The 16987-nt window shown below is 36.1% G+C and overlaps 1 protein-coding gene across 3 annotated transcripts in view; it reads left to right on the forward strand.

Moving 5' to 3' along the window:
* Positions 1–16987, forward strand: part of LOC138738636 (uncharacterized) — a 58081-nt gene that overhangs the window by 26836 nt on the left and 14258 nt on the right. For 2 of the 3 annotated variants that reach the window (XM_069889227.1, XM_069889230.1), the window contains exon 10: positions 5155–8547. The exons of the other annotated variant lie outside the window; for it this stretch is intronic. In XM_069889227.1, coding sequence (XP_069745328.1) covers positions 5155–5174 — 20 coding nt within the window. In that variant the 3' untranslated portion in view covers positions 5175–8547. Of the gene's footprint in view, positions 1–5154; positions 8548–16987 lie in introns of those variants that run through there. 3 annotated transcript variants of the gene reach the window in all.

Here is a 16987-nt window from a genome sequence, read left to right on the forward strand (position 1 = left end):
TTGCCCCTTGTCCAAGATCCAAATTCAATATGTTCAAGTTTTCCTCAAAAAGATTGTGATCATTATCAGGTATCAGTCTACTAAATCTTCTGTTAACCACTTTCTATGCATTAATATCTTAAATCAGGAGATTAATTCTTTACAGAATACTCTAGATGTTATCTCATCAAAACCAAACAAAACTGAACCAATAACCTCCCTACTATTGCATTATTTCCCCACCAATAATCATATTTTTTAAATTCATTGCTGTATCTGCATTCTAACTTTTTATCTTTTTATAAAACATGTATTTGCACAAAACTCTATAATTTCTCTCTCTCTGTTTAGCTAAATCACTTTTTCCCCCTGTCATAATGGACAGTGGGATAGTTTCTCATCTTAGTTTTACAGAACTCTTCCCATTTGTACCTCCTTGTGTCCTCTTCACAACTTATTTTTCTATTGACAAATTCTATTTGGGGACAGGGAGAAATTTATCTTAAATAGAAACCAACTTAATTTATCTTAAAACTATCTTAGACCTAATAAAAACAATGGTCTCTGATCTTTAAACACTTATCCATGGACACGTTATTCAGTTGTCCTTCCCAACTTCTCAGGACTAGATCAAGCATTGCCATCTCCCACATCTGGCCCTCTACATACTGCCAGAGGAAAATTTCCAGATGACATTTGATAAACTCCACCCTGTCTAAGCCTTTCATACCATGACTTTTCCAGTCAATATTTGGAAAGTTTAAAAATCCCCTGCGATGTTAGCCAAGCAGTTTTCTCTCTTTGTCCATGTCACTTACACCATGAGCTTAATCATTTTCCACAATAACATTTGATCTGATATCAAATAGTTGTTGTGGTCTTGCATTTATTGATTCCTCTTCATCCACATCTTCACAGAACTCCAATTATTTCAGTTTTACAACTCCACTTTGACTTTGATTGCCTTGTATGTTTTTATGTACTCTACCACAACATTTGTAATAATGAGTGGCAAAACTAGTAGAGCCATTGGCTTGCAGTCCTGAAGTCAAATGTTGTGTATGTGGAGTTTCCACATTCTCTTTTAAAAAAAACCCACTTTATTTAAGATTTACAAATTACATAAAAATAATACATAAAGATAATAACAAAATAAACTGAAACAATATAAACCCAACACCCCCCCCCAACCCTCAGCAAGCCCTGCAAGGGGAGCAAAAGAGAGCATTTTATCAATTAATTACATACATAAACTGTGTAATATCTTAAATTTATAATGAAAAGATTTAAGATATTTCTAAACTCATATATTCCAAATAAGGTGACCACATCTGAACAAAAAAATAATAATTATCATGCAAATTGTATGTTATTTTCTCCATACAAGTACAAGATCTCAATTCATTGTGCTAATGAGATATATTTAATTCTACATTATCTTTCCAAGTAGCCGTAATGCATCTCTGTGCTAAATGAACAAAATCTATCTGAAACTTGTCCAATCCCAAACCAGTCAAAGATGCAGTATTACCCAGCCAAAAATTTCTGGGTCTAATGGCAATTTAATCTTAAATAATTAAAAAAAGATACTCTAAATTTTTTTCCCAAAATGGTTGAACTTTGTCACAAAACCACACTGCAAGTAAAAATGTTCCAGTATGTAATCCACATCTAAAACATAAATCCGAATTACTAAATCCATATCTTCTCTATTTCTCAGGGATAAAATACAACTGATGTAAGATATAGTTTGGTTAATTATAATTTTTTACATTAAGTAATTTAGTCACCCCATCTTGGCACATAACTTCCCAATCCTCCTGACATATATTATAAGATTAATCACCTTCCCATTTATTTCTAGATTTATTTATATTTTGTTTATCCATACTATCTTGTAACAAAGCATACATATCAGAAATAAAGCCCTTTTTTAATGTATGCAAAATCAGAAACTCAAACTTTGTTAGTTCAGGTAATTTCAGTTCTCTTCCAAAGTTATCCTTTACCAAAGCTCGAACTTGATAATACACAAATAAAAAATTAAATGGTCTTCTAAAATTTTCTCTGTCAATTAAAAGAAAGAAACTCCTTCTTCAAAACAATCCTCAATCACCTTTATACCCTCAGAATCCCATACCCATAAATACATATTATTCATCGAGAAAGGAATAACCCTATTTTGATATAATGGAGTTGGGTCGATATCTTACCCCTCGAACCTATAATAAAATTCCTTTTAGTCCAAATCCCTAATAAATGTTTTGAAACAGGCATATTCCTGTAATAAACAATAATTCCACTTAAATATAAATTGATGAACCTGAGACTCAGAAATACAAGCTAATTCCACTTTAGCCCAACTAGGAGGTTGTGTAATATCTAACATTCAATTAACAAATTTTAATTGTGCAACTTCATACTAGTTTTGAAAATGAGATAATTGAAGTCTTCCTAAAGCATATTTCCATGTCAATTTATGTAATGCTACTCTCTCTAACTTTCTCTTCCATAAAAATTTCCGTATTCAAATCTTGGAAAAATACTTTTGGAAGTAAACATGGAATCGATTGAAAAAGATATTGAATGCATGGAAAGATATTCTTCTTAATACAGTATACCCGACCTATTAATATTAATAGAATATCTTTCCATTTAATCAAGTCTATCTTAATCTTTCTCAATAATGGTACATAATTTATATAGAGATTGGTAATTCGCATCAAAAATTACTCCTAAATATTTAATTTTATCAGTCCATCGCAATCTGTTTACACTCACTATAATCCACACCTGAAATTGGTAATATTTTGCTTTTGTCCCAGTTTACTTTGTACCCAGATAATACTCCAAATTGCTCCAAACATTTTTGCAAATGCTTCAAAGTTTGTTCTGGATGTGTTAAATATATCAATACATCATCAGCAAATAAATTAATCTTATATTCATCATCTGTAATTTTTAATCCCTTTAATATCGTCATTTTGTCTGATTGCTTGAGCTAACGGTTCTATGACCAATGCAAATAAGGCTGGTGACAATGGACAGCATTGACGTGTTGATTGTAATAACTTAAATTACAAATTTTGGCCATTCATCACCACCCTAGCAACTGGATTTTTATATAATGCTTTAACCCAACCAGTAAAAAATGGCACAAAATTAAATTTTTCTAACACTTTAAATAAAAAATTCCATTCAACCCAATCAAATGCTTTTTCTGCATCAAGCCCAACAACCATTGGTTGATTGGGTTGCTCCCTCAAGCATTAATCAACGTAATCAATCTAAGAATATTATCCGAAGCATACCTGTTCTTTATAAAATCCAAATTTTGTAAATTTTAGAAAACAAATCTGGATCTGGAGAGCTGTCAGCCTGCACCTCTAACATTTTAGGCAGTACCAATTTCCAGTTGATTGTAGTTCTCCCAATTCCCAATGTGCACAGCCACATATGGGAAGTTAGTTGCAACTTCTATAGTCAGAATTATATAAAATACAGTAAAAACCCCTGGTATCTGGAATTCAAACAACCAGCAAAAAAAAAAGGAAAATAAATTAAAAAGGAATAATAAGGTGGTAGGTGAACAGTGCAAGTCACAAAAATGGCCAGGCACAACACTGAAGTCCTTTCGCAAGGCATTTGGTATAATGGTGCCAAGACTGTGTGTCAACAATGATTAATCTGCATTCCAGTACTTGGAACATCAAAATGTAAACTCATTCTTCCAAGCAAGAAAAAGAGATACAGTTAGTATTTTATTAGACACTGGGAGTAAGTCAGTGACTTAAGTGGCAGAGAACATTGACACACATATATACAGTAAAACCCCTGGTACCCAGAATTCAAGCAACCGGCAAAAAAATGAGGAAAATTAAAATAATAGGTATAAAATACACAAGTTAAAAATTATAAAAGTAAATGTTCTATAAAGTAACACACAAACCTTTGGTGAAGATGGGAGCAAATATTGAGTCAGTGAAGTGGCTTAGTTGTGTTTTGCTCATAGCATGGGTTTGAACAAAGTTGCCCTGGATGAAGAGCTGATTGATGCCGCTCGTAGTTGGTGTGACTCTCTTAAAGTGTCTCCTTATATCTTCTTGGTAAGAATCGCCCTGGTCAGGGGTTTTTGTCGGTAAAGCTTTGGAGGGGTGATTAATTATCTATAATGTTATTTATCTTTCCGGTGGCTCCATGGAGGAGGAGGAACCTGCAGATGCAGTGACAGTTAAATATTTTCAAAGAATGTGACTGAAAATAAAGTAAAATGCTTTAAGGTTTATATATTCATGCAAGTGAAGTTTGTTCAATGTAAATACAGTGTAGTATTTTTGTCTTTTAAACCATTTATTCTTATTGCAAGTGTATTAGTTAGGCATTGTAAGAGTTAGCCTTAAGCAACTGGAAAATGCACTTATCCCCTTAGGTGCTGGATACCAGAGATTTTAGATTACCTGCTTACTTCATTATCCCACCTTGTTTTCAGTTATTAATTGCATAGTCTCTTTCCAATGGAAAGGACACTCATTTTCAACAACGATTGAAGCTCTTCTAGCATTTTCATCTTGCTCTTTTTCTCCCTTATTAATCTATTCATTATTGTTGGTGTTTTTATATTCTCTAAACTTCTGACCTCATCCATCTTTGTACAATGACGTTCTTTAAGGTTTAATTGTACTTTTCGTAAACCATACCTGACAAATCATCTCCTTAATTTTTTTCATGGTGGAAAGCATGGATTATGGGTTTTGAGAGCTCCCAGTAAATGTTTGTCATATCATAATTGCCAGATAACTTTATCCAATTTGCAAATTCACTTTTGCTAGATCTGCTTTCTCGCCCTCATTTATGTCTAAAATACTCCATTTGGATCCATTCTTCTCTTCCTCAAACTGGATCCCATTGACTGATGGTAGTTTTGCTAATTGCTGTTCAGTAACTCGTACAATTGTTTAATGACTCGATTGTGAAGTTTAAATAATTTGACACAAGGCACATGTGGGGAATAAAATGCAAATCCAGTACAAATCTTTAAAAATGATAAACTTCAAGTCATCCTTCCTCGGATTATTTTCAGTTCTATCCTCTTTTACCAATGATTACTAAAGTTGTTCAAGGCAAAAAAAGCTTGGGTTTTATTGCATGACATTTAACATGGGCCATTGCTCACAGAGTCTACAGATGAAGCTTGAGTCAGAAGACATTTCAAGGTCCAAAGGGAGTCTTTGTGTGGTACTTACTCTTGAACAATAAGAAGAAATATCTGCTGGGAAGAAAAGCCCTCTATGAATTCTAGCAGCAATTGTGATGAAAAACATTTTGACCTAAAGCATTCCTCTTTTTTACAATTCGGGAAATTGTGCTTGACCCAAGTGTTCCTGAAATTTTGTTTTATTCCACCAGTAGTTATGATATGTTAATTAAGTGATATTAATTTAAATGCACTTATACACTCCTATAATGCTATGGAAGCAGCAAAAGGTCACGCAACTTTGGAAGTTATGATAAAGGGAAAAGGAATTTTTTATTTTGAGTGAATTAATGATCTTTGATATTAATATCTTGTTTTTGTAACCACTGATGCTCACTGACCTATATGCTGATATTTTATTTAAGCTTAACACTCCCAAATTGTTCAATGATCCTTTGCATAAAGGAATTTTTGTTTAAATTTCATTTTAAAAATCAAGTTACTGGTTTTACACTAATTTTAAACGTTATTCTCAACCTCCAGTGGACAATAGTGCACCTTCATTTGTTTTAGAACTGTAGATTTAAATAAACAGGAGAGGTGTGATTCATAAAATAGCATGAGCAGCCTCGGGTGCCCCTCAGAGCTCTGCCTCACAGCTCCAGAAACTGTGGTTATCCCTGGACTCCAATGCTACCTCTGGAATTTTGATATTTCCCTTCAAATGGATGAGTTCCTCCCATGTCCCCAAAGTAAACATTGGTAGGAAATGTTGTAAATTGGCCCTAGGATGTACATGAGTGGTGAAACATGGGAGGAAATGAGGTTGGATTGTAAGCTGACATTCTTTCCTTGGCTGAAAGAGTAAAGGAATAAGGAAAGGTAGGAAGGTAACTTGCACTGATTTCTTTTAAAGATATATGTACACTGTTACTTTGCAATGATTTCTTTGACTATCAAAGATTGAAAGGGTTCCTAGTTCAAACATTAATGAAGAACTTCAAACATATGGACAATAAAATACAAAATAAATCAGAAAATTGCCAATACTGTGTAATTTCATGTACCTCACCGTTTAATGCCCAAATTGTATTTAATTTAACATTCAGATTCCTGAAGAGGAGAGGATAGATGAGGAAGTGATAAGTCATTGTGATAAATGACTTCAAAACCTACAGAAATTGATTGGAATTGAAGCAAATAGAAATAAATCTGGGCATATTTTTGCTAAAGAATGAAAATAATCCTGTGCTTTGGTCTTCTGAACACATTTTCATGCCATGAAGTAAAACTAGAAGGAAAAATCAGCTATGAATTAATGAAAAGAAGTAAGTGGGAGTTTTGTAAAATGTTGGTGAGCCAAGAGACCTGAAAGTCTTAGTCCATTGATACTGAAAATGGGTGTATGTGGTGAAGGCAGCATATTGCATATTTGCTTTCAATTTGAGGTGAGAGGAAGGAGTTTTAAAGGATGATATCTGGAAGTCACTGTGAAAGATGGTGGTGGAGTCATACAGATACAATAGTTTGGAGGCGTTAAGATAAACACTTAAATAGGCAATGCATAGAAGGATATGGTCCCAATGCAGGCAAATGGGATTGATGTAGATGGGTTTTTTTAAAAACGTCCACGTGGATGTGGTGGGCAGCAGGTCCAATTTCTGTGTGGATGACTAAAACTCCAAACTGTATTTTGTTATAACCTAGAAAGTTTGTTGTTGAATGCAATAACCATCATTTGAGTGTTGTGTACTAAATACCTTACATTTTCCCATCTTTGCTTCTTTGACAGTATGTTCAGACAATTGCTAATTACTTACTCCTCCCCATTTACAAAAATCTACAAATCTGTCTTCAATGATTCAGAAATCAGCACAAAATGGCTATTTGTAGAGTATCTGAAGCCCTTTTTCCACTGGCATCTTGTCCCAGGAATTAATGGGGAATTAACTGGTTAAGGATCCAGTGGAAAAGGAAAACAATCAGTATGCTGGTGTTAAATCACACCAGGGATTGATGGTCTCTACCCTCTACTCATATCCATGATGTCAGCTGATGCCGGCGTGCTGATTAAACCAGTAGAAAAAGGACAACTTCCATCCATTCCATTCCAAGGACTCTCTGATCCCTGGGGGTGAGTGTGTTCTGTGGAAAAGCAGTCAGTATCCTGGTTAAAGGTGGCCCAGTGGAAACAAATGGCTTCCTATCCCAGGACACTGCATGACCAATTACCTGGGATGCCAGTGGAAAAAGGTCTTGAGTAAAACTTAAGACGTGTACACTGTAGAAAGCACAAAAAGCTAAAATTGTACAAATGGGCTATATTAATGTAATTGGCCAACTATTTTGTGTAACAAGCTGAATGTATGCAGCCATTGCAAGTACTATGAGTTCAAAAGTTGCCTGTGAAGGATAGCAGTTTTGGAAGTGAATGTGGCACAGTTAACACACCAGGAAATTATCTGAATTTGACCCAGAATCTTGAGCAAATTATTGGGGTTTCCAAGAATTTGGAGCCAACATTAACCCTCTGTGGGTGAGAAGCTGGAGATGGAGCATTACAGTATAGTACAGGCCCTTCAGCCCATGATGTGTCAGTAAACCTATTCTAAAATAATCTAATTTTCCCCACCTCACACTGATAACCCTCTATTTTTCTTGCATCCATGTGCCTAGCTCAGAGCCTTTTGAATGTCCCTATTGCAACCTCCACCCTGGCAATGCACTCCAGACCCCCACCACCCTCTGTGTAAAAATGTACCCTTGATATCCCCCTAAACTTTCTTCCACTCATATTAAACAGATGTCCTCTGGTATTTGCTATTGATACCCCAGGAAAAAGGTGCTGTCCACCCTGCCCAAGGGCCTCCTAATCTTTAATACCTTGAAGTCCCCTCTCATCCTTTATGGTTTCAAAGAGAAAAGCCCCAGCTCTATCAACCTTGCTTCGTGTGTCATGTTCTCCAATCCAGACAACATTCTGATGAATCTGCTCTGCCCCCTCTCCAAAACGTTTACATCATCCTTGTAATGAGGCAACTGGAACTGAACACAATACTCTAAGCTTGTACATGACTGAAAATTTTTAAAGAATGTCTGAAGTGAGAAAATTTTAAGTGTGCCACGACATTATTTTGATAAAAAAGTCTTTATTTTTAAAATAGCATTGTAGTGGCTTTCTTCAGATTTTATATCACAGTTGTTTATAAACGCGTGCTGAGGACTTTGAAACTCTGGGTTACTATTGCATTCATGCCTATCGTGAGCAAATGACTGAATTCATTTTTACCCTGCCTGGTTTTCAGTAAGATTTAAAAAATGTGCTAAACTGCTTTGTTGTTGTGAAAGAAATAAAATATAACCAGTGTTATAAAGTTTTTTTTGGTATTTTCAGTGATGGGGATAAATATATTTTGCACTTTCTCCTTCAAAGTAATGTAGAAACACTGCTCTACAACTATGTTCCATAGTTGGGAGGAAAAAACGGTAGAACCAAGTTGTTATATGGGATATTGTGTCAATGTTTCTTTTACATTCAACATCAGATACAAAGGGTTGGGTGATGTCTCCACTGAAATTGGTAGAAATGAGGCAAATCTCCAATTACTTGGTTTTACTTAGATATTTAAAACCAATTCAGAATATTTAAGTTGGGTGGGGGGGGGGGGGGGGAAACAGAAGCGAGGATAAAGAAGGGAAACAAAAATGAATCTCTGGAATACATCCAGTGGCACACATTAGTGAGGGTGGGGTTAGGAGAGGGCTGTCTGGGCATTGCTGTCTGGGGCAGAGGTGACTTGTACAAGAGGGACAGGTTGCACCTGAACTGATGGGACCCAATATTCTGGCAGGAAGATTTGCTGGACCTACAAGGGAGGATTTAACCTAGTCTGACAAGGGACTATGACACAAAAGTGTTTGTGAAATAAATGAGAAAATTGAAGTGAGCAGTGGTTTAATTTTTTTTAAATTTAGACATACAGGCCATTTTGGCCCACGAGTCTGTGCCACCTAATTTACACCCAATTAACCTACACCTCTATGTGCGCTTTGAACAGTGGGAGGAGACAGGAGCTCCTGGGGAACACCCATGCAAACTCGTTAGCGTGGGATTCGAACCCAAGTCCTTGTCGCTGGTGTTGTAAAGATGATGTGCCAACTGCTATCCCATCCGTGCCGCCCCAAAAATTGTTTACAGATTAAGGTTAATATTGGCAGACCATTTTCTAAATGGGGAAAGAATTCAGAAATTGGAGGTCCAAAGTGACTTTGAAGACCTCATACAGGATTCCCTAAAGGTTAACTCATATATTAAGCCAGTAGCAAGGAAGGCAAATTCAACAATGAATTGTAATCCTCACCATTGCTCCGATACTTCTGTCCCTTACTCTAACAAACATCATGTTGTTTGAAATTAATCGACAGGGTTCATTCATAACCAAGAATCCAGTGTTTGACTTGATATGTTACAATCAGTAAAACACAAGGATTCAAGGCCATTGTAAAAATAATCAAAGGGATGTTTTTAACAGAAGATTCAGATTATTTTTAACAATGTTCTCACTCCTTGCCTAGATCAGTGCAGTTCAAACAACTCATGGAGATCAAAGCCATCCTAGCCTCTTTTTTTAAAAAATGTCCAAATGTTGTTTATGTTAAGGCAGAACACTTAAAAACATGAGACGTTATTAGTAGACGATGTTTAGGGTGTGGACCCTTTCCCAGTAGCAGAATGGCTGGAAAGATTTGTTTGTTTTCCCCAAAGCATGTTTTCAGCATTCCTTGCTTTAATTTCAGATTTCCTGAATCTCCCCTTTTTTGCTGACATGTTAACTCCTTCATATTTTTGAAGAGGAAAAAAATCAAAATCAAAAACTGTGAGAGTGACGCAAGTCCTTCAGAATAATAAAGCTCTGAAATGCCCAGATCAGGTAGCATACATGGAAAGGGAAACACAACTGATGTTTCAAACTGTTAGCCTTTTGTTTACATTGTTCAATGATTACCAACTACCACTACAGACTGAAACCTACATATTGCTTTATATTATTTCAACTACTTAGATCAAACAATGCAAAACCATAAAAACCTCAAGAGTACCCACAAACACAAGCTCCTTGTCAAGATGACCAATAACCTGTATTGGACATTTGTACATCATTGCAGAATTTTGTGTCAAGTCGGGAATCATTACCACAAGACCTGCAGTTTTCGAAGCAGAAAACCTTAAAGGGCAATCAGCAAAAGGGTCTTAAGGTAGAAAGGAGAGGAAGAGACTTTTTTTTTAAGTTGAATTTTTGCGTGTCAGTCCCTGGCAGCTGAAGGCATGCCTACTGATAGTGGACAATTGAATTTAGAGCTGATTGGAGAGCTGTCTCCAAGAGTTGAAAGACTGTTTATGAAGAGGGGAGATCATGAAAGTTTTGAAAAACAAGGATGAACGCTTTGAAAAGTGAGAGTGAAATTGTTCAAGTTGGAGACAAATAAAGGGGATAATAATGGTTTTTGATGGTGCAGTTAGTAGAATTTAGCTGGCCACATGTTTATAGTGAATAAAACAAGATTGACCATTTAGGATGGAGGCAAAACAGCTCAGTTGAGGAATGAAAGATTCGGGTAAGAATATGGGGGGGCAGTTGAAGTCAAGGTATTAGAGCCATAGAATATTACAGCACAGAAAAGCAGGCCCTTTGGCTCTTCTAGTGTGAACTATTATTGAGCCAAGTCCCACTGACCTGCACCCATTTCCATATCCCTTCATGCCACCCCCCCCCCCCAATCCATTCATGTACCTGTCCAAATTTTTCCTCAATGCTAAAACTGAGCCTGCATTCACAATGAGTTGGCAGCTCATTCTATGCTCCCACCACTCCCTGTGTGAAAATATTCAAAGCCAAAACATTCAAAGTTCAGATGTATTTTCAGAGTACATACATGACATCACCTAGAACCCCTTTGTGCAGGCCAGGCAGAACGGTAGTGCAAAAAAGCTGTACTCAATAAAAGATGTGTATCATAAAAGAAGAAATGGAAACAAAAAAGGAAGTGCAAGCAAACCGTGTGATACAGAAAATATTCAATCATAAATAATGTGCAAAGTAAGAGCCCTTAAATGAGTTCCTGATTGTCTTTGTTGTTGAGGAGTCTGATGGTGGAGGGGGAGCAGCTGGTCCTGAACCTGGTGGTACAAGTCTTGTGCCATCTATACCTCTTTCCTGATGGCATTAGTGAGAATAGAGATTTCTCTAGTCCATGTAGATTTTCTCAATGGTGGGGAAAGTTCTACCTGTGATTACCTCAGTTGTGTCCACTACCTTATGCAGGTCTTTCCATTCAGAGGTATTGGTGCTTTCGAATGTCCCCATTAAACGTCTCCCTTTTCACCCTTAACCCATGTCCTCTGGTTTATTACCTCACCTACCCTCAGTAGAAAAACCCTGCCTACATTTACTCTATTGAAACCTGTCATAATTTTGTAAACCTCTATTAAATCTCCCCTCATTCTTCTGCGCTCAGGGAATAAAGTTCTAACCTGTTTTGCCTTTCCATGTAATTCAGTTCCTCAAGTCAAGTTAAAAACCTTATAAACCTTCTCTCGCTCTTTCCAACCTTATTGATAACTTTCCTGTTGTTAAGTGACCATAATTGCACACAATACTCCAAACTTGGCCTCACCAATGTCTTAGAACCGTAGAATGCTGCAGCACAGAAAACAGGCCAAATGACCCTTCTAGTCTGCCGAAACATCATTCCACTAGACCTATTCCATAATCCTCCAGACCTCCCCCATCCATGTATCTATCCAATTTATTCTTAAAACACAAGATCAAGCCCGCATTCACCACATTGAATGACAGCTCATTCAACACTCCCACCACTCTGAGTGAAGAAGTTCCCCCCTAATGTTCCCCCTAAACTTTTCCCCTTTCAGCTTAAAACTATGACCTCGTATTTATCTCCCCCAATCTAAGTGGACAAAGCCTACTCACATCCACTCTGTCTATACTTCTCATACTCTTGTAACCCTCTGCCACAATCTCCCCCATTCTTCTTCGCTCCAAAGAATAAAGTCTTAACCTGTTTAATCTTTCCCTGTAACTCAACTCCTGAAGATCAGGCAACATCCTAGTAAATCTTCTCTTAACTCTTTCAATTTTATTGATATCTTTCCTGAAGTTAGGCAACCAGAGCTGCATGCAATACTCCAAATTTGGCCTCGCCAATGCTTTAAACTTCACCATAACATCCCAACTCCTATTCTCAATACTTTGATTTATAAAGACTAAAATGCCAAAAGCTTTCTTTACAACCCTGTCCACCTGTGAGGCCACTTTCAGGGAATTATGTATCTGTATTCCCAGATCTCCCCACTCCTCAGTGCCCCACATTTACTGTGCATGTCCTACCTTGGTTTGCCCTTCCAAAATACAACTCCTCACACTTATCTGCATTAATCTCTATCTGCCTTTGTTTGACCCATTTTGCCAGTTGGTCCAGATCCCTCTGTAAACTTTGAAAATCTTCCTCACTGTCCACATTTTTTATATATATCTTTATCTCCTACAGACGCTGCACAACCTGCTGAATTAATCCAGCACTTCTGTGCTTTCACTCCAATCACAATGTCTGCAGACTTCCGTGTTTCACTCCACCTATGCTTAAGTTTCCATCATCTCTCTCTTTCCTTCCATTTCCTTGCTTTCTTCCCATAACTGCATAGTCCTACTTTGGGTAGCCCTGGAGTATTACAACAAGCAAAATGTGGAAACATTCCTTCGGAGGGTGCAATGATTTTTCTTCTCAATAAATTTTGCTGCTTATCCCAATGGGCATACACTTTGTGCAAAGAAACCCATTCTGACTTTGTCCCTCTCCAATTTAAAGCTATGACCTTTGACCAGATGACCTTCCAGGAAGAAAGAGATTGTAATCTATCCATTCCTTTGAGCATTTAAAAAAAACAATTACTCCTTATTCTTCCAGTCTCCAGAGAACATAAATCTTAAAAATGGCTTTGATACTCATGAATTATTATTCAAGTAGATGATGAACTGCTGAGGAAGTTTGTGTAATGCTGTAATTATTATAAATTGCACACTTCTGGTTGTCGTTTGATGACAGGAAATTGTAATCATTTTTGTTGAACTAAGCAACTAATTTGTTGCATTGAAGCAGCATCTTAACTGAGTCTGGGGAAATAAATAGACCAGACTCAGATTCCAGAGCACTGAAGTATAATATGGCATAGAATATGGCAGCAAAGCACTTCTGGAGCAGTAATACTAAACTGATTATGGAGTTGGAAAAATGCAGGCATCTCAGAGTTGGTAACACCAACTTAGATTATGGGAAGAGATCAGGTTTAAGTTAGATTTGTGCTCCTGTATTAAAACACAAACAATAATTATTGATATTTTCCCAATTTTGCTTTATTACTCTTCACTCTTATTAAAATGATAATTTTCTCAAATGGTATTACATCCAGATTCTCAGAATGTAACTCCTATTATGGACCTCCATGGTAATAATCACTCACTATTTTCTTTTTTTTTTAAACTTTATTTAAAATTTTATGACATGAATAAAATAAAAATTACATTCAAAGAAATAATAAAAAATAAGATAATAAAAATTAGAATACTATATCATTAAACTACACAAATTAACCCCCCCAATAATTATAACACAACATTAAACATCTAATTTAAAATTAGTCCAACCCTCCCCCCAAAATAAAGAGTGAAGAATTAATTAACAATGTTGTAAATAAAATAGAAAAAACCCCACTTACAAAAAGGATAAAACTTAACAACAAAAAAAATTACTAACAACAAAAAAAATATCAATACTAAAATAATACCCTTAAACATATATTTAAATCAAACATAATACATGTATTTAACAAATGAAATCCACTTTCAAACTAAGTTCAAATATTAAAATCATATATCAACCACATATCTGTTATACAAAAAATCATAATTAATAGTACATAAATACAGAATTTCCATTAATACCAAGTTTCCTTTATAATTCATCGAGAGAACAAAAACATCCCTTAGAAAAACAATCAGATAAACTTTTTATTCCCTTCCCTCCCCTTATATAAAAAAAGAAAAAATAAGAAAAAGTTCAAACTCTTATAAAATTCTCCATATTCTTCATTTATAACATCTTCAAAATTCTCTATCGAAATTAACTTAATTTTATTAAACTCTTCTCCCTCAATGTATTTGTACTTGATTTTCTTCTTTTTCTTCTTATCACCTTTCCCCTCATCTTCCTCTTCATCTAATTCAACATCCTCAATTTTTGACATTATCTTCTGTGACATCGTCCTCTTAAAAAGAGAAAAAAGAGAAAAAAAACCAAAAAAAGAGAAAAAAAAAGGAGAGAAAAAAAAACCTCCTAATTCCCTCTCAATTATAATCAACTCACTATTTTCTGAGCATGTCTGTATCCACCTAGCTTCTTCTGGAATGAGACATCCCTCTTCCTCTTTATCAAGTCCTCGAGTGTAGCAGGAGAAACCATGGAGCACTTTTCTGTGTTGGCCATTCTTGAATGAATTTCAGTGCTTTCATTCCCCAGGAGCTTGCAAAGGTTCAGTATTTCTTTGGAAACCTTGGCCATCTTCTACAGATGTGTAGTGGAAAGTGTGCTGACTGGGTGAATCACAGCCTCCAAATGAAATATCCTGCAAAAGGTAGTAGACGCAGCCCAGGATATCACAGGCAAAACTCTCCTCATCATCAAGAATATCGACATGGAACATTGCCATCAGAGAGCAGCAGCAATTATTTAGGATCCACACCACCCAGGTTATGCTCTGTTCTCACTGCCACCATCAGGAAGGAGGTACGTCATGCCACCATCAGGAAGGAGGTACGTCATGCCACCATCAGGAAGGAGGTACGTCATGCCACCATCAGGAAGGAGGTACGTCATGCCACCATCAGGAAGGAGGTACGTCATGCCACCATCAGGAAGGAGGTACGTCATGCCACCATCAGGAAGGAGGTACGTCATGCCACCATCAGGAAGGAGGTACGTCATGCCACCATCAGGAAGGAGGTACGTCATGCCACCATCAGGAAGGAGGTACGTCATGCCACCATCAGGAAGGAGGTACGTCATGCCACCATCAGGAAGGAGGTACGTCATGCCACCATCAGGAAGGAGGTACGTCATGCCACCATCAGGAAGGAGGTACGTCATGCCACCATCAGGAAGGAGGTACGTCATGCCACCATCAGGAAGGAGGTACGTCATGCCACCATCAGGAAGGAGGTACGTCATGCCACCATCAGGAAGGAGGTACGTCATGCCACCATCAGGAAGGAGGTACGTCATGCCACCATCAGGAATGATGATTCTTAACACCAAGTTCTAGAATAAGTTGCTGCTCCAGAACAATCGACTCATTTAACACTCTTATTTTATCATCATATATTACTGTACATTTATACATCTGCATTTGTAGTTTGTTTACATTTCTTTCTTTAAGTACAGTTTACAGTTACTGGTAATTAAAAATTCTGCTTGGCCCACAGAAAATGAATCTCAGGGTTGTATGTGATGCCATGTACAGTATGTAGACTGACAATAAATTTGAACTTTGAACTTACCAGTTCAGATCAAGTTTCAAAATGCTTTTTGTCACTACAAAAATCATTTGAAGAGGGCAGACTGCCTTTAAGTAATTATAAGCCAGCTTTAAATGGAGTGCTGAGAATGAGCCTCTGGTAATGCAATTAACCAATAGACAACATACAGCTGGTGACATGAAACAATTGTCTAATGAAGCAAACAGCACAGAATTGTTACAGAACCAGCAGGTGAGGATTAATTGCTCAAGGTATTCTGCAGAATCATAGGAAATAGTTTAAACTCGATTTCCAGCAGGAAACTGTGTAGGACTTTCCAATAACCCATTGGCCAATAGGTTTAATTAAACATTAGTGGCAAACGTTTATTGGGAACCTTGTAAGTAGTTATGTACATCACGGACATCTCCCCAAATAAATAGTAATGCATCCAAGTTATATTTTTAAATATTTCTGTACGGAGAGTCTACCAGAAAGGTAAGGTTCAGTGTTGAGGAACAGCATCCCATCTCTTTTTTTCTATTAAAAAACTTTTTCAAATCCTTCCCTTCATCTCATATGGTTTGAGGTTGCATTTTGTTTGTTTGCAAACTGCTTTATTGTCACATTAAAGATTCTTTGCAAAAACAACTTGTCATTTTTGGTTGGGTACTGCACCTTAAATTTTTTTAAAAACTTAATTTAAAATTTTATGACATGAATAAAATAAAAATTACATTTAAAGAGATAATAAAAAATAAGATAATAAAAATTAGAATACTACATCATTAAACTACACAAATTAACCCCCCCAATAATTATAACACAACATTAATCATCTAATTTAAAATTAGTCCAACCCTCCCCCCAAAATAAAGAGTGAAGAATTAATTAACAATGTTGTAAATAAAATAGAAAAAACCCCACTTACAAAAAAAGGATAAAACTTAACAACAAAAAAATTACTAACAATAAAAAAAATCAATACTAAAATAATACCCTTAAACATATATTTAAATCAAACATAATACATGTATTTAACAAATGAAATCCACTTTCAAACTAAGTTCAAATATTAAAATCATATATCAACCACATATCTGTTATACAAAAAATCATAATTAATAATACATAAATACAGAATTTCCATTAATACCAAGTTTCCTTTATAATTCATCGAGAGAACAAAAACATCCCTTAGAAAAACAATCAGATAAACTTTTTATTC

This window comes from Narcine bancroftii, chromosome 7 (genome assembly GCF_036971445.1).
Source record: "Narcine bancroftii isolate sNarBan1 chromosome 7, sNarBan1.hap1, whole genome shotgun sequence".
Lineage (NCBI taxonomy): Eukaryota > Metazoa > Chordata > Chondrichthyes > Torpediniformes > Narcinidae > Narcine > Narcine bancroftii.